Source organism: Rhinolophus sinicus, linkage group LG09 (genome assembly GCF_036562045.2).
Source record: "Rhinolophus sinicus isolate RSC01 linkage group LG09, ASM3656204v1, whole genome shotgun sequence".
NCBI classification, from domain to species: Eukaryota; Metazoa; Chordata; class Mammalia; order Chiroptera; family Rhinolophidae; genus Rhinolophus; species Rhinolophus sinicus.
Genome location: NC_133758.1, coordinates 68664589 through 68687177, shown reverse-complemented (window position 1 = coordinate 68687177; position 22589 = coordinate 68664589). Strand labels below are relative to the sequence as shown.

General features: G+C 38.0%; 2 protein-coding genes across 6 annotated transcripts in view; one reads left to right on the top strand and one right to left on the bottom strand.

Moving 5' to 3' along the window:
• Positions 1 to 12293, top strand: part of RINT1 (RAD50 interactor 1) — a 28676-nt gene extending 16383 nt beyond the window's left edge. For all 3 annotated transcript variants that reach the window (XM_019745378.2, XM_019745379.2, XM_074340595.1), the window contains 6 exons: positions 10 to 147; positions 1956 to 2155; positions 9196 to 9410; positions 10213 to 10393; positions 10468 to 10586; positions 11702 to 12293. In XM_019745378.2, coding sequence (XP_019600937.2) covers positions 10 to 147; positions 1956 to 2155; positions 9196 to 9410; positions 10213 to 10393; positions 10468 to 10586; positions 11702 to 11891 — 1043 coding nt within the window. In that variant the 3' untranslated portion in view covers positions 11892 to 12293. The remainder of the gene's footprint in view (positions 1 to 9; positions 148 to 1955; positions 2156 to 9195; positions 9411 to 10212; positions 10394 to 10467; positions 10587 to 11701) is intronic.
• EFCAB10 (EF-hand calcium binding domain 10) lies at positions 9406 to 20704 on the bottom strand. 3 transcript variants are annotated; one of them, XM_074340596.1, is made up of 5 exons: positions 20392 to 20632; positions 13639 to 13803; positions 13441 to 13528; positions 12050 to 12093; positions 9406 to 9822 (listed from the first exon to the last, which is right to left on the bottom strand). In XM_074340596.1, the coding sequence occupies exons 1-4, from the start codon at positions 20495 to 20497 to the stop codon at positions 12057 to 12059; spliced, it is 396 nt and encodes a 131-aa protein (XP_074196697.1). In that variant the 5' UTR covers positions 20498 to 20632; the 3' UTR covers positions 9406 to 9822; positions 12050 to 12056. The 3 variants fall into 3 exon arrangements, with proteins under 3 accessions (XP_074196697.1, XP_074196698.1, XP_019600939.1); XM_074340597.1 differs by lacking the exon at positions 13639 to 13803 and having other exon boundaries at positions 20392 to 20704; XM_019745380.2 differs by lacking the exon at positions 9406 to 9822 and having other exon boundaries at positions 12016 to 12093; positions 20392 to 20636.
• Between the last annotated feature and the right edge of the window lie 1885 nt (positions 20705 to 22589).

Below are 22589 nucleotides of genomic sequence, written 5' to 3'. Positions count from 1 at the left end.
TTGCATCAGTTGCTCTTCAAAAAATGGACTCAATGCTTTCATCAGAAGCTGCCTGGATATCCCAGTATAAGGATATCACTGATGTGGATGACATGAAAGTTCCAGACTGTGCAGAAACTTTTATGACACTACTATTAGTTATAACTGGTAAGTGGAAGTCTTTTAAGATACAACTTTGTTTTAAGGGTACTGATTCTTCGCATGGTACTTTTTAAAGTAGTTGAACAAAATTAATATTACATAGTGGTTATTATAAGATCTGCAAATTCAGTTTCTATTTTGGCAGAACTGTAGTGCAATATTCTAGGTTTCAGATTGTTTTTTCCCCCCTTTCTTCCACCTCCCCACCTCCCACTCCGGTTCAAGCTGTTGTTTCTCAGCCTAGTTGTGTAGGACACAGCTCCCTGGCCCATGCTGGTGTTATGAGCCTTGCGCTCCCCCCCTGCTGAGGCAGTTGGTCACCAGTCATCGGTCGGCTGCTCACAGCAGGTCATGGCAGCTCTCACCAGCCGCCAGCCACTCATGACAGGGGCAGCACACAGCAGTCCACGGCCACGCACCCTGTCTACTGACTGCACACGGTAACTTGCAGCAGCACACCACAGCCCACAGCAGCCCACCACAGCCCAGCTCCAGGGAGAGCTATTGTTCACAATCTTAGCTGTAGAGGGCGCAGCTCACTGGCCCGTGTGGGAATCGAACTGGCAACCTCAGTGGCTTTAGCAGCACAGCACTCCAACCACCTGAGCCACCAGGCCAGCCTGTTTTCAGATTTTTAATAATTTAAGATCTTAAAATGAGGGGCAAAATTCTTGAATGGTTATATAAAAACAAATAAGAATATAATTTTATTACCTGAATTCATTCTTTTGCCATTTAGCTTGGGTCTTCAGTAAATGGTGATTGACCTAAATTTTAAATATCAAAATACATTACTTTGGTATATTAAAGATTGCAGAAGAGTAAAATAAAGCAACTTTAAGGATTGGAGGCACTCTTGTTATTGTGTAAGAATGTTCTGGCTGGAGGGTGGCCCAGCAGCCTCTAGCCTGGTTGGCCTGTAGCCATCCACATTGGTTCTCCAGGTGTCACTGAGCCCTCAGTGCCACTGTCCTCTAATATCTTGTCCATTTCTTGGGCCTGTATATGTAACCTAAAGAAGTGTCATTCCAGCCTAGTCAGTAAATAATTCCATATTTTTAACCGTAAGAGAAACATGAAAAATACTAAAACAAAATAAATTTAGAAAAACTCATGTCTTTTAAAAGTCTTATCAGGGAAATTTTCAAACATACATAAAAGTAGCATACTATAACGAACCATCAGATATCTGCTACTAAGATTCAAAACAATTACCACTTTTCTATTATATATTTTTTTCCTGAACTTTTTTTCCTGGAGGTATTTTAAAGAATATTTCAGACATCTTACCATTTCACCTGTAAATTATTTTTTTTTTAATTTTTTTTTTCTCCAAATTTATTTATTTATTTTTTAATTAGTTTCAGGTGCACAAGACAAAGCAAAACTTAGACGTTTATCATTTATATCCCTCACACTGTGTGAACCCCCCTCCCCCCATCCACTATGTAAATTATTAATATGTATGTCTTTTAACCTATCCTAGTTCCTCCCTCCTTTTTAAAAAATGTCATTTATTTGTTGAAGAAATAGAGGGATATTTACATAAAATTATCTCATACATGTTTTTAAAAAATTGAGGCATGGTTTATATACAGTGAAATGCCTAGATGTTACATATACAGTTCAGTGAGTTTTGACAAATACATATACTTGTGAAACCCACATCTTTAGAAAGTTTAGAGATAGATCCATACTTGAATGGTCAACTGATTCTTGACAAAGGCACCAAAGCGTGTCAATAGGGAAAAACCTCAAACTACATCATGGACAGTATCAAAAACCTTCATATGTTTTGTTAACTTTCTCCACAGACAGGTATAAAAATCTTCCCACAGCTTCCCGAAAGCTGCAGTTCCTGGAGTTACAGAAGGACTTAGTAGATGATTTTAGGATACGACTAACTCAGGTGATGAAGGAAGAGACTAGAGCTTCCCTTGGCTTTCGATACTGCGCAATTCTTAATGCCGTGAACTATATCTCAACAGTACTAGCAGACTGGGCTGACAATGTTGTAAGTTCATGTGCTTTTATGTTAAATAATAGATTAATAGTTTGAACAATTTTACCTTTGAAATATGGAATCTATAGCAAGTAAAAACACATGTTAGGCAGGAAAAAAATTAGGCCAAACTTAGGTGTGATTAAAGTACGTATTTTTCTCAGTCAAGTCTCAAATAATTAAATAATCCTGATATTTTAATCACTGGAAAAGAAAGCCAACATTTCATGAAATCATTGTTTATAGAATGCACCTTTTGTCTCTTTAGACTTTATACTTAGGAAATATTCATGTATGGTAATTACCATCTCAGAAAAAGGTAAGATTGAATAATGGTGTCAAAATCAATAAAATCCAGGAAAAATAAAATAATACTTGATACTCGTTGAATGGCTTCAAAATGTGACAAATTATGAAGTCACAAAAACAATTTTTTAACTTTTAATTTTGTTAAAAAATTATTTAATATTTTGTTTATTTTCATACATATACAAGAGCAAATAGAATAATAAAATGAATCCCCATGTGCCTATCACCCAGCTTCTTATACCAATTTTGTTTCATTTTAAACCTCTCCTCCACCCCCGTGCTTGATTATTTTAAGACAAATCTCAGATATCATCTTTCTTGGTAAATATTTCTACATATCTCTAAAAGATAAGAACTCTTTGGAAAAACATAACCACAATACTATTGTTACATCCAAAAAAAGTTAACTAATTTATAGTATTGGGAGGTGTATTTTAAATAAATCCAAAAATCAAAACCTTGGGTCTAGTTAACAAGTACTGTAAGGCCTTTTACCTCCAAGAATCTTACTTATCCTTCTAGTCTCCATGCAGATTCCATGTGTTGACAGATTCGGTCTGCCTAAATGTAATTATTAAGTAGTAATTTATTTATACTCTTTTTATTAATCCAAATAATATATTGGCTATAAAGGCTTTGGTAACCAGATTTTCCACTATGTACTTCCAGCCACAAGAAGAAATGTAATTAACCTTTATAATCATAACATACATAGATTAGTTCCTTTAGCTGTTTTAGATATTAAAACGATGTCAGAGGGCCTCTGGGACCTCCTTTTTGGACAGTGTGCCCATGGGTTAGGAATCACTGTTCTACATCTGTGTGGATACAAAAATCAGCTTGGGTTTTCACCAGCATGTCCCACGAAGTAGGATTCATGACAGAAGAGTTAACAGAGAATTAAGATGACCATAAAACAGTGAAATATGTATTAAATGGTGAAAAAACTATACTGAGGATAATGAATATGAAGATACATTATAAATGTAAAGTATTATATAATTGTATCATAAAATGAAAATAGACAGAAAGTAAGTGAAAACAACTATACTTAAACCATTGCATTGTAGGGAGACCGGAAGTAGAAGAGAGAAAGGAACAGAAACTTCATTTAAAGAAATAATGGCTGAGGGGCAGCCGGATGGCTCAGTTGGTTAGAGTGTGAGCTCTCAACAACAAAGTTGCTGGTTCAATTCCCACATGGGATGGTGGGCTGCGCCCCCTGCAACTAAAGATTGAAAACGGCAACTGGACTTGGAGCTAAGCTGTGCCCTCCACAACTAGACTGAAGGACAACGACTTGGAGCTGATGGACCCTGGAGAAGCACATTATTCCCCAATATTCCCCAATAAAATTTATTTAAAAAAAGAAAGAAAGAAGATATTAATAAAAAGAAATAATGGCTAAAAGCTTTCCTAATCTGGGAAAGGAAACGACATCCAGGTTCAGGAGGCACAGAGTTCCAAACAAGATGAACCCAAAGACACCCACATCAAGATATATTGCAATTAAAATGGCAAAAGTTAAAGAGACAATCATGAAGGACACGAGAAGAAAGAACAACGAATTACATACAAAGGGAATAAGGCTATCAGCTGATTTCTCAGCAGCAACTTTACAGACTAGAAGGGAGTACAAGCTAGAATAATTCATCCAGCAAGGTTATCATTCAGAATTGAAGGAGAGATAAAGAATTTCCTGGATAAGCAAAAACTAAAGGAGTTCATCACCATTAAACCAGCTTTACAAGAAATGTTAAAGGGTCTTCTTTAAGCAGAAAAGGAAAGGCCATAGCCAGAAATATGAAAGGATGAGACAGGAAAAAAAAAATCTCACAGGTAAAGCTGAAAATGTAATAAATACAATATATCAGACACTTTAAAAAGCTACTACAAAGGTCAAAAGAAAAACGTATCAGACTTAAACTATAATAAGTAGTTAGGACATAACACAAAAATATCTAAAACATGACATCAATAACAAAGTGTGGAGGGGAGAGTAAAAATTAGTCCTTATAGAATATACGAGGTATGATAAAAAAATACAGTGAATGTTTAAAAAACATTATAGTAAAAGTACATTGCTATTAATCCCCCTCAAAATACTCCCCCTCGCTTCAAATACACTTATCCCATTGTTCTTACCACTTTCTGAAGCAGTTCTGCAAGTCCTCTTTCATGGGTGTTTTTAGTTGCACTGTCGTGGCGGCCTCGATGTCCTGAATCATTTTGACTTTGGGGGAAGAGCCAGAAGGACACACTGTAATGTTTTTACTTGACAGAAATTGCCATATACCAGAAGCGATGTGTGACACGGAGCATTGTCATAATGGATGATGATTTACAACACTTTCTTTTTTTTTAAGGAGGGCACAGCTCACAGTGGCCCATGTAGGAATCGAACCAGCAACCCTGTTCAGAGCTCTTGCTCTAACCAATGGAGCCAGCAGCTGCTCCTTTATGGCACATTTTAAAACGCACCTTCTCACAACCATAGCTCACACCCTACTGCCTGCACCGAACAAGTTGAAATTTGTCACATACTGTTACTAAGGATTGATGCACCACTTCCCGTATTGAAGATCCCGTTGGATAGCACTTGGCAGCAGCAGTCACTGTATTTCTTGATCACAACAGAAAAGCTCCATGTTACACATTGTTTCTGGTACAGCAATTTCTGTCCAATAAAAACATTACAGTGTGTCCTCATCTACCTTATTCACCATATCTGGCACTGTGAGACTTCTGGCTCTTCCCTAAAGTAAAAATGACCATGAAAGACAAATATTTTGAATCAATTCAGGACATTGAGGCAGCCACGACAGCGCAACTAAAGACACTCACAAAAGAGGACTTCCAGAACTGCTTCAGAAAGTGGCAAGAACAATGAGATAAGTGTGTGTGTTCAAAGCAAGGGGGAGTATTTTGAGGGGGGTTAATGGCAATGTGTCTTTAATAAATTTTTTTAAATTTAAACATTCACCATATTGTTTGATCACACCCCGTATTTGAACTTAAATGCCTATCAGCTTAAAATAGACTGCTACAGATATAGAATGATATGCATAAACCTTATGATAACCACAAACCAAAAGCCTACACAAGATATACTTGTACAGAGAATAAAGAGAAAGGAACCCAAACAAAACACTAAAAAACAGCAAACCACAGGGGAAGAGATCAAGAGGAAAAGAACAGAGGACAACTATAAAAACATCCAAAAACAATGAACAAAATGGCAAGAAGTACATACTTATCAATACTTACTTTAAGTGTAAATGGATTAAATACTCCAATAAAATGACAAGGTGGCTGAATGGATTAAAAAACATGACCCAGTTCAAATCAAAAGACAAACTAAAAGTGAAGGAATGGAAAAAGATATTCCATGTAAATAGAAATGAAAAGAAAACTGGGGTAGCAGCACTTATATCAGACAAAATAGACTTTAAAACAAAAAATGTTTAAAAAAAGGACATTACATAATTATGAAGGGGTCAGTACGAGGATATAACAATCGTAAATATCTACAAACCCAACACAGGAGTACCTAAGTATATAAAGCAGTTGTTAGTGCACATAAGAGAGAAATCTATAGTAATACAATAATAGTAGGGGATTGTAATACGCCACTCACACCAATGGATAGATCATCCAGACAGAAAGTTAATAAGAAAACAATGGCCTTACATGTCACATTAGACCAGATTGACTTCATTGGCATTTATAGAACAGTTCATCCAATAACTGCAGAGTACACACATTTTTTTTTCAAGTACACATGGAACATTCTCCAAAATAGATCACATATTAGTCCACAAAACAAACCTCAATAAATTCAAGATTGAAATCATATCAAGCATCTTTTCTGACCATAGTAGCATGAAACTAGAAATCAGCTACAGGAAGAAAACTGGAAAAAAACACAAATATGTGGAGACTAAATATGCTACTAAATAACCAATGGATTAAAGAGGAAATCAAAAAATGAAGTGGGGGAATAAATAAATCAAGCTTTTTATCTTTGGGGAACAAAAAAAGAACAATAAGGGAAAATGTTTCAAATTTTAGCCAAAAAATAAAAAAATAGAACTAAAATAATATCTGTGTTCAGGTTTTCAGCAAGATGAAAAAAAGCAACTATAATTTTAACTAAAGACTTGAAAGTACTACTTTTAAATTGAATTGGTAAGGTGAGGATTGCAAAATTACAGTTAAATAATTAGAAAGATTGATTAACTGAGGATTGGTGATAAGTTCACAATAAACTAAGGAAACAATTTTTGAGTGCTCAGATGAGTCACAATGATGGACAAGGTCAGTTAATTTGAAATTTCTATACATTGTTAAATCTTAATGCAAGCAAAAAAATACAAGCAGAAATGAAATACAAACACAGACATTTGAAAATATTTATTGGGTTAGGGGCAACATCTAGAAAAAAATTGTATCTTAATTTATGACAAAAAATTGTAGTATACTGCTAATACATTATATAATCTGTACAGAAGAAAAAATTATGATGTACTGCTAAAGTATAATATACAAGAAAGTGTATTCCTTTGCTGTAAAAGAAAAAGGTATATCTTAAATATAGGGTAATAAACAAAAATAAATAGGAAACAGCAATAAATATACTAATAACAGATAAAAACAATAAACATCTGATAAACAACCATAGTTTATTCTAATCTGAACTCTTTGGCTGTGAAAATAATTATTTAAAGCCCTTTATTTCTACAATAATGTTAGCTGAAATCCATGTGCATAATATTCTGCGCAAGGAAAATAAGACAAAATATTGGATAATTATTTCAAATAATTATTTCAAGATAATTCAAATAATTTCAAGATAAATATTTCAAATAATTATTTCAAAATAATTATTTCAACATGAATACAATGTAGAGTGTAATGATCAATGCATTTATCTTTATAAAGTCATCTAATCAGAATACATTTACTCATTGTGTGCTTTTATGTCTCATGTTCCTAGTTTTAGTAAGTACTTTATTCACTCAGCCCCCACAGTGCTCCATTTTCTGCTAAGCTTTTTCAGTAGTATGAAACAAATTGTCTTTCTTGATTCTGTGCCAGATGATCTAATAAGAAACTCATTCAGGGAGAGATCTTCAATGAAATATTTGTGGAACATTGAACTACTTTACTCCCAGCCTTAGACAAAGATGAATTGGCCATCATCCCTATGCTTAGAAAATTACCTGATGCTGAAAATTTATTATCTGATGCTGAATTAACTGTCTTTCTGTCAACACAGAAATAACCAAATTTGAGTTGACTCTTCAAATCCTGAATGAATTCTGTGTCCTAGTATATGATTAGAGTACAAATTCTGTTTAATATCAGAAGTCCTTCAATCATCTTCATAGTCCTTCAGCCCATGAATGCTTTAAATAAAAATCATTAAATCTCGTATTACCTAGAAAAAGGAAAAGGAAAAGTAGACAAGAGTTCACGTTCCATTCATTCAGGTTTCTCCATTAGTAGCTGTCTGTCCATTGCCAGATTGTGCCAAGCCTGACATATCCAGCCATTGAGAATTAGGAATTTTTCAATTGTCGGTGACACAAACCAATATCACAGTCCTCAGTGAGGAGTTTGTAACTCCAAGGATTAGGCATAGCTGCTCTAAAGTTGTTTTCTGGCTTCATTCTCAGACATGTTCTGGTAAGTGTGGCCATAGGTGGCTCCAGGCCTGAGTGGCTCATCAGCAGTCTCACAAGGACAACGCCTGTTCCCTGAGAGTTTCGGCAGAAATACCAAGGTGGCCTCTCACATGTCCATCCCTGAACAATCACTAGGTGTAGCCATCCCTAGTCCCCTATTAGTGGACATTTAGGCTCTTTTAATCTTTTGCTAATATCCACAACATTTTTTCCTGTAGGGCAGAAAGAACAATACTAATTCTACCTAAAATACCTCTGTAAAAATGACATTTTAATTCTCTTAACTCTTACATCTGCTAGGTTTATTCCGACTTTCCATCTGTGTCTAGAAAAAATGAGTACTTAAGGAAGTATGGTAGCCACCAGGGAAATGCAAATCGAAACCACAATGACATACCACTTCATACAAACCAGGATGGCTATAATAAAAACGACATAACAGTTATCACAGATGTGGAGAATTTTGAATCCTCACGCATGGTTTATGGAAAAATAAGATGGTGCGGTTGCTGTGGAAAATAGTCTGGCAGTTCCTCAAATGGTTAAATATAGAATTACCATATGATCCAGCAATTCCACTCCTAGGTATATACCCTAAGAGAAGTGAAAATGTCCATACAAAAACTCGTAAACAAATGTTCACAATAGATAAAAAGTGGAAACAACCCATATAATGGAATACTGTTTGGCAACAAAAAATGAAGTGCAAATACATGTTACAACATGGATGAACCTTGAAAACATACTAAGTGAAAGAAGCTAGTCACAAAGAATGATTCCATTTATATGAAAAGTCCAGAATAGGCAAACCTGTAGAGACAGAAATTAGTTTAGTGATTGCCTAGGGTTGGGGAGAGTGGGGAGGGGATGGGGGATGAGGGCTGAGTGTGGAGTTTTCTTTTGGGGGTAATGAAAAAGTTCTAAAATTGACTGGTGAGAGATGCACAACTCGGAATATAATAAAAGCCACTGAACTGTATACACGAGTGAATTGTATATGAGTGTATTTCAAGCTGTTAAAAAAGTATCTTAAACGTGTTAACATTTTTCTTTCAGTTCTTTCTACAACTTCAGCAGGCAGCACTGGAGGTCTTTGCAGAGAATAACACTGTCAGTAAATTACAGCTGGGACAACTAGCATCTATGGAGAGCTCTGTGTTTGATGACATGATTAACCTGTTAGAGCGCTTAAAGCACGACATGTTGACGCGTCAAGTAGACCATGTTTTTAGAGAAGTTAAAGATGCTGCAAAATTGTACAGAAAAGAAAGGTAGGTCATCTATATTTTCTTATAAGTCAACTCCAGTTCGATAAAAGTTAAAAGATGATATATGCAGTCAGATTTCCAAGGTGTCTGTATAACAAACACAGTTTGGCCTTTTACACTCCAAAGTTTTAACTTTTTCTGATGGAAATCTTTCTAAAATATATTCATTCTTAATCAGAATAAATTGATCATCATTTAACCTTCAGATGTGTCTGGAAATAGAAAGACCTGGTGTTTGATGTGGGTTGAATGGCCTAGCCTGTCACCCATTTTACGAAGTAAGGTGCTCCTGCAGCCCTCTGCGTGCTGGCATCGTCCACTTTATTCTCCTGCTGTAACTCTCCATGGACGTCTCTGTTACTTCCACCAGGCTGAGCTCCTTGACGGCAGGCAGTGTCTTTTTGTCCTAGCACAACTGTCACACAGTTTGGAAGTGTTATTATAAGTCCCTGTTTTGCTGAAACTTAGAGCATAAAATTAGCTCATGTCTTAAATGCTAATACATTTTACATTTAACTTTTATAATTATTTCAGTAAGTCATTAAAATTGGGGGATTTAAAAAAATTTAATCTGTCATCTTTATTAAATACAGAGTATTTAATTGAGAACTAAAGTATGATTATAAGTATATTTATTTTCTGAGATTTTCTAATGTTGGTCGTACATGTTTTCTTACCCCAAATGCCCCAGGACAGTGCACTCCCCCAAATTTAAAATGATTGGCTAATTGTTAAAAATACAAAGCAATGACATATTTTATGGTTAAAATGAATGTGCTGCAGGTGGTGCTCTTTGTTTCCCCAGGTGGCTGTCCCTGCCATCTCAGTCTGCGCAGGCCGTCATGTCCCTCTCTAGCTCAGCTTGCCCCTTCCTGCTTACGTTGAGAGACCGATTACTGCAGTTGGAGCAGCAGCTTTGCTTCTCCTTATTTAAAATTTTCTGGCAAATGCTTGTAGAGAAGTTGGATATATACATCTACCAAGAAGTAAGTAAGAGTAGACTGTATTTTGGGGCTGTGATGATAAAGGCAGCTGTTACACGAACTATTCTCTGTTTCAGATCATTCTCGCGAATCACTTCAATGAGGGAGGAGCGGCTCAGTTGCAGTTTGATATGACGCGGAACCTTTTCCCCTTGTTCTCCCGCTATTGCAAGAGACCAGAAAATTATTTTAAACAGTATGCTCAGTATTTAACAATTGATTTTTTTTTTTTTACCATTTTAAAAAAAACTTTTAAATTTATTGTAAGTGTGTTTTTCCAGGACCCATCAGCTCTAAATCAAGTAGTTGTTTCAATCTAGTTGTGGAGAGTGCAGCTCAGTGGCCCATGCAGGGATCTAACCGGCAACCTTGTTGTTAAGAGCACTGTGCTCTAACCAACTGAGCTAACCGGCTGCCCCAAAATTGGTTTTGATGTATCGATCATTAGAGGAGGTTAATTCCTTTTTAACAACTTTAGGGGTCCAGTGCTGTTAAATATATATATAGCATCAATTAAAAATTTTAAATATTGTGTACCAAAATAAGATGTGACCCATGACCCCAAAAACTACCAGAACTGGATATAAATTATATGTTGGGCTTTATTTTCTAGCATTTAGTTTAATGCTCCTATTTGCTTATTACTGGGGAAATAAATAGAAAATGAAAGCAAGTACAGTTTTGCCATATTCAATAAACATAAGTAAAAATGTTTAGTACCTAAGTATTTTTAGACATTGTTGATGTAAAATTTAAATTACGTAGGTATTTCTGAGATTATAAAGTATTCCTTTTAAATTTATAAAATGAAAGGTTATTTTTGCTCATTTCAGTAAGATATCTATTTTCTTTTTTCAGTATTTTACCTTTTTACTGCTTTCATTTCATCCCTTAATTTTCTCTTCTCATATCCTACTTTACCTAAAGTCTTATTTACATTTAATAGAATATTAATATCAAATATTATTAGGTTGGTGCAAAAGTAATTGCGGTTTTTGCAATTGTTTTTAACCTTTTAAACCGCAATTACTTTTGCACCAACCTAATATATTTTGGGAAGTAATGGATACATATTGAAAAGGTGATCCTAGGACCTTAGAGTAAATCTAATGAAATATAAACTGTACACATACATAGTCCTAACATGGTAAAAGAACCAAATAATAAATCCATACATAATTTTTATATAGGGCATATGAGCTAGCAGTGGAGGGCAGCTGTTTATTTTCTCAAAATGAGATTGCTATAGGATAATATGAATGATAAAGATAATGGAGATCTCATTGCCCTCCTGTTTTATTTTTTAAACAGTGTGAAAGAAGCCTGCATTGTTCTGAATTTGAACATTGGTTCTGCCCTACTCCTGAAAGATGTCCTGCTGACTGCTTCCGGGCAGCCTCCGGCCTCAGCAGCATTAAATGAAATTGGGATTTACAAACTGGCTCAACAAGATGTTGAGATTCTGCTTAATTTGAGGACAAACTGGCCTAACACTGCTTAATTTGAGGACAACAAAATGCATCTTTTTTTTCATTTTGGAATGGTTTTTTTTTTTGAACAAAGAGGAAGCCAATTGGATTAAGTTATATGTTGACGTTCCAAATTAATGAAACTGGACAACTGAAAACTTTATAGAATCATTTATTATCTTGGACTTACGGTGTTGTTAAAATGCTGACCATATTTCCTTAGTCCTTTTGTCCCTAAGAAAACAAAAACAGAAAACTCAGAAGCCATGAAAACTCAAGAGTAATTCCATTTACAAATACAAATGCTGAATGTATCTGTTGAATAAAATACAAGAGCACAGATAATAAATTATAACCAACTTTCAATTTCCTTTGTTAATTAAGGGAGAATATTGTGGTTAATGAAACACAGAAAATAAATTTTTAAAAAATCACTTTAGAATGCATGTTTATAACTGAAGTTCCTGTATCTAGTTTGGAAATTCACTGTATTTCCCATAAGAAAACACATTATGAGATAGTGACTAAAATAGGGCTGCTCTCATTTTCCACAAATGTCCTTCCATTTAAAATTTCCTAGTTGCATTCCACGTGACTGTAACATTTCCTTTTGGATGAAACATTTCAGGCCACAGCACTGTGCTGCAGTCTTCTCTGGGGGAGGGAATAGAATGAAACATTTTTTGTTTAATTATGTAACATGATGATGAGATGGGAATCTTAAACTTTCTTTTCTAACTTTTCCTTGGCCTTGGACTATGTTAATGATTTCTTGATTAATAAATCCTCAGTGAGTAAAACTTTTAAAGAAATTGAGTTAGATTAATTAGTCTTTTCTATAACTATCAAATTTTATTACAGTGGTCCTCTGTATTTATTATTAACTATTTTGTGGAGTTTATAAATTATTAAAGACTGATGATTCTGTAGCTATACAAAAATGTTTATTGCAGTTTTTTTTTTTTTCTGATTTAGCATTTAGTCAGTACTTTTCATGCTGTAATACCTCAAATCTAAAACTGTCAGTCTGGCATGCAACCTATACTATTGTTAAACATTTACTTTGTGATAATTTTGAGGAAATATTTGGAGAGAAATTCTGTTACTCTACATTTTATACAGAGATTTTCCAACTGGTATATTGAGCTCAAAGCTTTTCTGTTAGTTCTAGCAGACTGGGGCTTTTCTACCTCATTCTTTGAGAACTGCTGAGGTTTCCCATTGAGAAAAGAATGAAGCTGCCTCTGGAACTTCCTGATTCCAGTGACTTCCTCTCCCTCCCCCCAGGCGTAGGGACTTTTACTGTCAGCCCTCCTTGTCCTCACTTTCTACTCAGCTGAAAGTTTCAAGGAAACAAAATGTTTCTATCAAAAGGTAGGAACCTCTGTCTTATTTTCTTTTTTCTTTTTTTAAGGAGGGCGCAGCTCACAGTGGCCCAGGTGCAGATCGAACCAGCAACCTTGGTGTTCTTAGCACCACGCTCTAACCCACTGAGCTAACTGGCCGCCCCAGGAACCACTGTCATGAACTGTATTAATTGTTCAAAATCATGCCATACTACTCATTAGAAAATGAACTTACACTTCCTGCTTGAATTTATCCAAAGTTATTCCACGTCCGTCATCTTTTAAAACTTCATCTGCAGCATACAGACCCAGGGTATTTAGGGCTGTAAAAGTCAGAATGAGAAGAAAGGAAAATGTACAAAAAGAATTATTTTCAGCTAGAGGAAGTTGTGGAATGACTGAACTATTACCTCAATTTGTATCAGACACCGACCTTTTTTATACTGCACAAAAGATATGGTGCCTTTATTCGAGGAGTCCATCATCTCAAACATAGCCACAATGTTAGACTGGTCCATAAAGAAAGGAAAAGCCACGCCTGTTATTTTGGCAAGTCTCAGTCGTTCCAATAGAGATATTAAATACTCTCTTGGCTTATCTGTAAAAGAATAGTTCCAATTCTTTCTGATATGAAGTTAAAATATGTGACAAATGGACACAGTCATTTAACAATTATTAAATACCTATTCTAGACACCAGGGATATGGGCCTTGCTTCTGGAAAAGGCAAGACATTGAAAACTTAATTATATATGAGTAATCTGTGCTCTACCCCAGATGACTGAATAAAAAAGTCCAGAGACTGTACATTGTTTAAAAAAGCTCTTCAGGTGATTCTAATTTGCAGACAGTTGAAAACCAACAAAATTGGAATGGCATGATTCAGGAAAGAAGGTGGCCAGTTAAAAGAAAGGACAAAAAAATAAAAACAGAGACTCTTAGATTAATACAGTCTTCCAACTAGGAAGCATAAATTCATTTCTAACAAAAGCAGTACATGTATTTTGGATAAGTACCGCGTTTCCCCGAAAATAAGACCTACCCCGGACAATCAGCTCTAATGTGTCTTTTGGAGCAAAAAATTAATATAAGACCCTGTCTTATTTTACTATAAGACCAGGTCTAATATAATAATATAATAAATATAATATAATATTAGACTGGGTCTTATAGTAATTTTTGCTCCAAAAGATGCATTAGAGCTGATGGTCTGGCTATGTCTTATTTTCGGGGAAACACGGTAAGCTATCTTTAAGCAATGTGCAAAATAAAAAAATCAAGACCAGTCCACTTTCCAGAAATAATGCAGGTAAAGGTGGAGCAGAACAGCTCAGATGACAAAAGCCACACCTACTGCTCCACCATTTTATTTCAATCCTAGGCTTGACATATATACATACACATATGTGCACACATGTATGTAATTATGTAGATAGTTCTTTTTAAAAATTTGTTGTCATTGAGAATTTCATACAGACCGTGTTTCCCCAAAAATAAGACCTAACCGGAAAATAAGCCCTAGCATGATTTTTCAGGATGACATCCCTTAAACATAAGTGCTAATGTGTATTTTGAAGCAAACCTTAATATAAGAGCCGGTCTTATTTTCAGGGAAACACAGTATATAAAAGTAGAAAAGTATAATGAACTCATCAACTTCAACTGTTAGAATTTGTGGCCAGTCTTATTTCACCATAATCTCATTTGGTTCCCCTCTTCCTGCATTATACTGAGGTAAATCCCAGCAATCCTATTTCATTAATAAATATTTGAGTGTATATCTTTAACAGATAAGGACTCCTTTTTTAAAAAATTGAGATACTAATATAACTAACACGTTTACTTGATACATTTATATATTGCAATATGATTGCCATTGTAGCATTAGCTAACACTTTTATCACTTCAAATTATCATTTCCTTTTTTGTGGTGAGAATAATTAAGATCTGGTCCCTTACTAAGTTTGATATTTGTAATATGGTACTGTTGTCTCTAATCATTATACTGTGTATTAGATCTCCAGTACTTATTTATCTACCATTTGCGAGTTTGTACCCTTAAATAACATCTCCTATTCCCCCACCTCCTACCATCCATCTCCTACTATTCTATCCTCTTGTTTTTTAAACAAGTGTGACTTTTTTAGATTCCACATACAAGTGACATCATGCAGTATATCTTTCTCTGTCTGACATATCTTACTTAGCATAATGTCCTCAGGATCCATCATATTGTTGTCATATGGCAGGATTTCCTTCTTCCTCATGGCTGAATAACATTCAATTCTATTTTTATACCACTTTTTTTTATACCACGTTTTCTTTATCTATTCATCCATTGACAGACAGGCTGTTTCCGTTACTTGGCTATTGTGAATAATGCTGCGATGAACACAGGAGTGCATTTCTCCTCAATATCCTGTTTTCATTTCCTTTGGATAAATGCCCGGAAGTGAGATTGCTGGATCATATAGTTCTATTTAATTTTTTGGAGGAACCCCCATACTGTTTTCTACAGTGGATGCACCAATTTATATTTCCACCAACAGTGCACAAGGGTTCCCTTTCCCCCACATCCTTGACAGCACTTGTCGCTTGTCTTTTAGTGTGTGTGAGTGCGCGCATGTGTGTTTTTAAGGGGGGGGGGCCGCAGGTCACAGTGGCCCATGTGGGTATCGAACCGGCAACCTTGGTATTACTAGCACCGTGGTCCAACCAACTGAGCCAACCGGCCACTCTCGCTTGTCTTTTTTATAATAGCCATTCTAATAGGTGTAAGGTGATATTGTGGTTTTGATTTGCATTTCCCTGATGATTAGTAATCTTTTCATGTACCTGCTGGCATTTGGATATCTTCTTTGGAAAAATGTCTGTTTAGTTCCTCTGTCCATTTTTTAATTGGATTGTTTGCGATTTTGTTGTTGTTATTGAGTTGTATGAGGTTTTTTTTGTTTTATTTATTTTTTTGGATATTATCCCCTTATCTGTTTGCAAATATTTTCTCCCATTCTGTACGTTGCCTTTTAATTTTGTTGATTGTTTCTTTTACGGTGCAGGAGCTTTTAGTTTGATATAGTCCCACTTGTTGATTTTTGCTTTTGTTGTTTGTGCTTTTGCTGTCATATCCAAAAAATCATTGTTGAGACCAATGTCAAGGAGCTTCTTCCCTATGTTTTCTTCTAGGACTTGTATCAGGTTTTAAGTCTTTGATGCATTTTGAGTTAATTTTGGGGAGGGGTCCAAATTCATTTTTCTGTTAGTGGTTCTTTAGTTTTCCTAACACCATTTGTTGAACAGGGGACTCCTTTTTCTTTTTCACATGACTACAATACCATTATCACAATACCATTCATACTTCTAAAATAATTCGTAATATCCTCAAATAGCCAGGCAGTATTCAAATTTCTTGTTGTCTCATAAATTTCATGACTTGTGAACACTTTGTGATAGATTATATTTTTAAATCTTAGTGCCCTTTCATATAAATTTTGATAGACTATAGCAACAAATAGGTTACTAAAGGCAATACATCATGTATGTAGTGTTCTGTTGGTTCTCCCTGAACTATACATCAAATTCAGAAAGAGAAAAAAGGCCAAGTTTGAATTTCAACTCACTACATTTTTTCTTTTTTTAAAAAAGATTTTATTGGGGAAGGGGAACAGGACTTTGTTGGGGAACAGTGTGTACTTCCAGGACGTTTTTTTTTCCAAGTCAAGTTGTTGTCCTTTCAATCTTAGTTGTGGAGGGTGCCATTCAACTTCAAGTTGTTCTCCTTTCTGTCTTAGTTGTGGAGGGCGCAGCTCAGAGGTCCAGTTGCCGTTGCTAGTTGCAGGGGGCACTGCCCACCATCCCTTGCGGGACTCGAGGAATCGAACTGGCAACTTTGTGGTTGAGAGCCCGCGCTTCAACCAAATGAGCCATCCAGGAGGCAGCTCAACTCAAGGTGCCGTGTTCAATCTTAGTTGCAGGGGGCAGAGCCCACCATCAGGAGTTGAACCGACAAACTTGTGGTTGAGAGCCCATGTGGGAATCGAACCGGCAGCCTTCGGAATTAGAAGCACGGAGCTCCAACCACCTGAGCCACTGGGCTGGCCCCTCACTACATTTCTTTTAAGGCAATAAGTAGGAACTTGGTGTGTTACTTTGATGGTTTATTACTGTATATCCTTTAGACTACATGAGATGCTATGTTTATGTTTGGAGTCTATAATTTATACTCCACCTGCCTCTAAAAATGTCTTGAAAACACAACAGAAATATATATAATAAAGATACAAACTTTTAAAAAAAATTTATTTGGGTGACAATTGTTAGTAAAATTACATAGATTTCAGGTGTACAATTCTGTATTACATCATCTATAAATCCCATTGTGTGTTCACCACCCAGAGTCAGTTCTCCTTCCATCACCATATATTTGATCCCCCTTACCCTCATCTCCCACTCCCGACCTCCCTTACCCTCTGGTAACCACTAAACTATTGTCTGTGTCTTACGAGTTTTTGTTTCTCATTTGTTTGTCTTGTTCTTTTGTTGTTTTTGGTTTATATACCACATATCAGTGAAATCACATGGTTCTCTGCTTTTTCTGTCTGACTTAATTCACTTAGCATCATACTCTCAAGAGCCATCCATGTTGTCACAAATGTTCCTATATCATAGAATTCCATTGTAAGATACAAACTTTTTAAAACATGAAGGGAGATCCAAATGTTACTAAGTACCTAAGTTATGTAAATGTCTGCTGACAATGACAGTCAGTTCTTTGAGGGAAACAAACCTCAAATTCCACATCTTAGTAACAATAGATAATATTTACTGAGCCCTTACTGTGTGCCTGGCACTGTGCTAAGCATGTCCTATGGATTACTTCATTTATCCTCACAACAGTCACTTGCCCAAGACCACACAGCTAGTACGAATCCAGGCAACATGCTTCTAAAACCTGTAGATTTTACCTCACTCTACCAAATCAAATATGGGAAGCATCTGCAAACCCCAAATCTGGTCAGTCATGGCAGTCTCTAGGGAGTCTTTCTCCTCAAGAGCTCTCAAATTTATCTTACCTACCACTCCCCGCAGCAGTATCTCTCATTTGGGTTATAATTGCCTCGTTAAAAAAACGAAAAAACAAAAACCACACTAATTTTATCAAAGTCATCCCCTAAAAATTTATACTCCCTCTTTTTACAGCACAGAATTATCCCTGGGAAGTAGCTGTTGAGCCAGGGGCTATGTTTCCCCAAACACCGTAGGTGAGATCAGGTTTTCCTACCAAATGACGTCAGATTATGTCAGGCTTTGCTGTTAAATGAGTATGAAAATCTGTTGGTTTTCAGAATTTTGGAATCAAGGAGGTGGGATTGTGGCCCTGTTCCCTCAACAGTAATAATCCAACAAAGCTGCCTAGTCTTATTTTCCATAACACCCTTGCAATCGAAGGTTTTCAAACTGGGATACGTGTCATAATGCCAGGGGCTTTATGATTTACGATAGTGTTTCTTCCTGAGAATTAATTATACTCTGGCGAGTAAGATGAAACATTTACATGAAGAAATGGATATATCTGTAGAAGAAGAAAACTATACATTTTTAGGCTAAAACAAATGACTTAAAAGAAACTTGCTATGTAGTACGTGGCTCAGATCTCAGACACTAAAGGTACAAGTCCCCTTTCTTCTGCCATCAGGACTCTGGCAGGAAACTTGGAGCAGCACTGACTATGTACTCGAATGCCAGCCAAACCCTTCCTTAGCTTTCCCACCTTTTTATCTTAGCTCAGTGTTTCTTCACCTGTGGTTTCCCCTCCTCTACTTTGGAGTTTGTGGAGCTGCTTCAAGGAGTTCACATTGTTACAGGTGGTAACAGCATCTCAATTTTTCCATTGATAATTATTTAAATAATTTATGTGATGGGGACTATGTTATTAATGTGTGACTGTTCCCAGACTTCCTTTCCTTGTCCCTGCAGCTAAGAGAATTTGTCTTCATCTGCTTCGATTCTCTCCCCTCCCACCATGCCTTCTACAGAATTCTATTTTTGCCAGATGAGTTCAAAGATTTTTGTGTTGAAGGAAAGAAAGAATCTTCTAGACATTAAATTGGCTGTCATAATGAAGAGCTTGAGAGAAAAAGGCCAGGAAGAGAGCAGCAAACAGAAAAAAGCATACAAATTTTAAAAGACCACAAAGTACGTGGCACAATGAATTAGGGGGAATAAAAACAAAACAAAACCCAAAAACAAAAGCCACTTCAAGGCATACAAACATTTCGAACACCAGGGATAAGATAAAAAGACAATCCTAAAAACTTCTATAAAGAAAAAACATGCCTCATACATATATCAAAAATCTGATGATATCAAGGTATCATACGTCCAGCAACGCTAGACCGTTAGAAGACAAGGCCTTAAGACCTCAAAGTTCTGAGGACACATTTTCCAACCCCGAATTGTACCCACCCTAGTAATCACCGTGCTTGAGTATAGGAAAAGCCATTTTCACACATGTGACCTCTCAAAATATTTACCGCTGGAAGCACACTTTTCAGAGCTCCCCCACTCCTTCATTCACCAGTCCATCAGGGCCGCCCCCTGCTGGTCCTTCCCATACAGCATGAGGGAGCAGCGCAGGTGGCGCAGGATGGCATGGGACTGGTGGTACAGGGTGACGTCTCCGTCCTGGAATTTGGGGAGCTGCCCGTGCAGACAGGAGGTCTTGAGAGGGCCCTGCAACCAGGTCTCCTTGGTCCTCACCTCTTCCTTCCAGCTCTGGCGCTGGTCAGCCAGTAACATGCGCATGGCCTCGCAGCGCCCTCTTTGCTAAGTCACATTGTACTAAGGGTGGACCCAGGAGCCAGGCTGCAGGATCCAGGAGCGCCTCCCCCACTAATACGAGCCCTCCACCTACCTGAGTCCCGCCGCATCTATGTAGCTAGTGGCAGGCACAAAGAGGCCGTTCAACAAATACTTGTTTAATTGAAGGCCACAGAGCTAATTGGCAGCAGAAAGGCTCAAGTAGCAGAAAAGGAGGAGACTGTGCGTGTGAAGGTGGAGGTGGGGTATCTGGATGCGGGAGCCACTGGGGCGCCGGCGTGGAGGGATGGCTGTACAGGGAATTTCTGAAGAACCGTTCAGTGTGGGGAGACAGGTGGGACAGAAAGCCAAGTGGTAGCCAAGCCCCTTACCTGGCTGGGAAAAGAGCAGATTGCTAGTGAGATAGTTCAGCAACTCCATAATCCGATGTTTTTCCAAGTAATTCCTGGCCTCCTGCTCCCTGCTGCTTGTGGCCATCGCTTCGCGTTGGGCCGTTGCTAAGCGACCAGGCAGCGGCGCCGCTGTTTGGTCCTGCCTCTTCCGTCGGCGTGGTCACGTGGCGCTCCTGTCCCCGCTGTGACCTGGGCATCGTGTTGTACACTTCACGGCGGCTGCAAGCCTAGGGGGTGTGGGCGGGCACACGCGGAGGCCTGAGGGAGGCTGGTGCGGAGCCCCTTGTGGGCTGACGGCCACGTTCCCCATCCGAGCTGAGGGCTGGGCCTGATTGTTTTTTTGTGTTTCTGTCTCTAGCACTTACCTCAGTACTTGTTGATCCAATGAATGAGACCTCACGTGCTGATAACACAGGATGAACTAATAATTGAAGGAACTTGTGTAATTCTGGAGAGTCCTTTGGTATGAGCAGTCTGCAGCTCAGCGCTGGCAGTGGGGCAGAAAGGTAGCCTGTTTTCTCTACCAGATTGTGCGTCCCTGATAGAGGTACAGTGAAGCTCAAACATCAAAGCCTAAATTATGTGCAACCCACCCTCCAAATCATAACCCCGTAAATGCTTGACGCTTCAGGTTTGACCAAAAATGTGTGATCACTTAGGAAAGTGACTGGCTCAGTACAGCAGAGGCCAGACAATGGCAGGGGGACTAAAACGGAGAGGGACCCTGTGGGGGCAGAGCCCCAGAAAGTAGTTTATAGGCTCTCGGCCTCACGTGGAGGGGTGCTGGCTCCGGTAGTAGATGGCCATCAGCTGTGGCTGATTAGCTGTCAGCTGTAGCCATTGAGCCATTGGCCACTAATATAACTGCTGCGGCTACAGAGAGTGGAGGAGAGTGAAAGAGAGTCGTTGGTGGGTTGCAGACAAAACGGACAGCAGGTCGCACGTCCAGTGAACCCAGCCTCCAGTGAGACCGTAGTGGTATGACTCCCCTACCTATGGCTCCGTGGGTGTTCCTTTTTGGCCTCACCATATCCTGCATTCTTGTATGGGGAGCGGGAGCAGAGACCCCCACCGGACGCCCTGCACGACAAATGGTGCAGCGAGCAGGGTCTCCCGTACGACAGACCCCTGCAGAGAAGATAACGCAGAAGAGGAGAACCTGAGTCATACGGTAGCAAACAGAGGCGGCTAGTCACAGTGTCCTTTGGCCCCAAGCCAGAATGGCCTGGGAAAAGCAAAGCAAAAAATGTAAGGAACGTCCTTTAATGGAGGGAAAGAAGACTGTTGATGCACTGGACAGTGATTTCTGCGCAGTGCTCTAAGCTCAAGACATTCGGTCTTCTTGGGAACATCTTTTACTCACTCACCAGCAGTTACTCAGTCCCTGAATAAATATCTCTGCTCTTTGAACTTCAAAAGACACTGAAATTACAACAATCTAATTTGATGAGGCAGAGGAGAGCACATTGGACCCTGCTGACGTCTTACCTAGTTGCTGATTGTTTAGTACTTCCAACTACTTTGGGTGCATTTGTCTGCTCAACACTCCTTTTCCCGACATACCTCAGGCAGCTATAACCCCAAATCTCCAGTTCCTCTAGAAATCATGCTGAACAGAAGTGTCCAGATGCCATCTAGTGGAGTCAGCTATTCTCTGCCAAGGCCATCTCTTAAGCCAATTTGGGCTTCATTAATAATCGTCACGAACATCATCATCCTAAAACAACTTCCTTTTTCTTCCACTCCTTGTCCTCCGTCTCCTTATTATTACTAATCCTTTGAGTGTTTTGGGAGAGTAACCAGGTGGAAGGCATTAATGCAGTGGTTCTCAATCAGGACTGCAGGTGAGAACCACCTGGGGTCCTTTAAAAAGTACTGCGGCGTGGGCCCCATTCCAGGTTCATGAAATTGAATCTCTTGGGATGGGGCCTGACTATTGGTAGTTCTATTGTTGTTGTTTGGAACAGCTTTATTGAGGTATAATTAGCACTTAATAAAGTGTACTATTTGATGTATACGCTTTGATAAGTTTTGATGTATGTATATATCCATGAAATCATCTCTGCATTCAAGATGAGGAATTTATCTATCACGTGTAAAAGATCCCCTGTGTCCCTTTCTAGTTCCTTCCTCTCACCCCTCCTTAACCTGGCCCTCCCACCCCCACAATAGCCAGG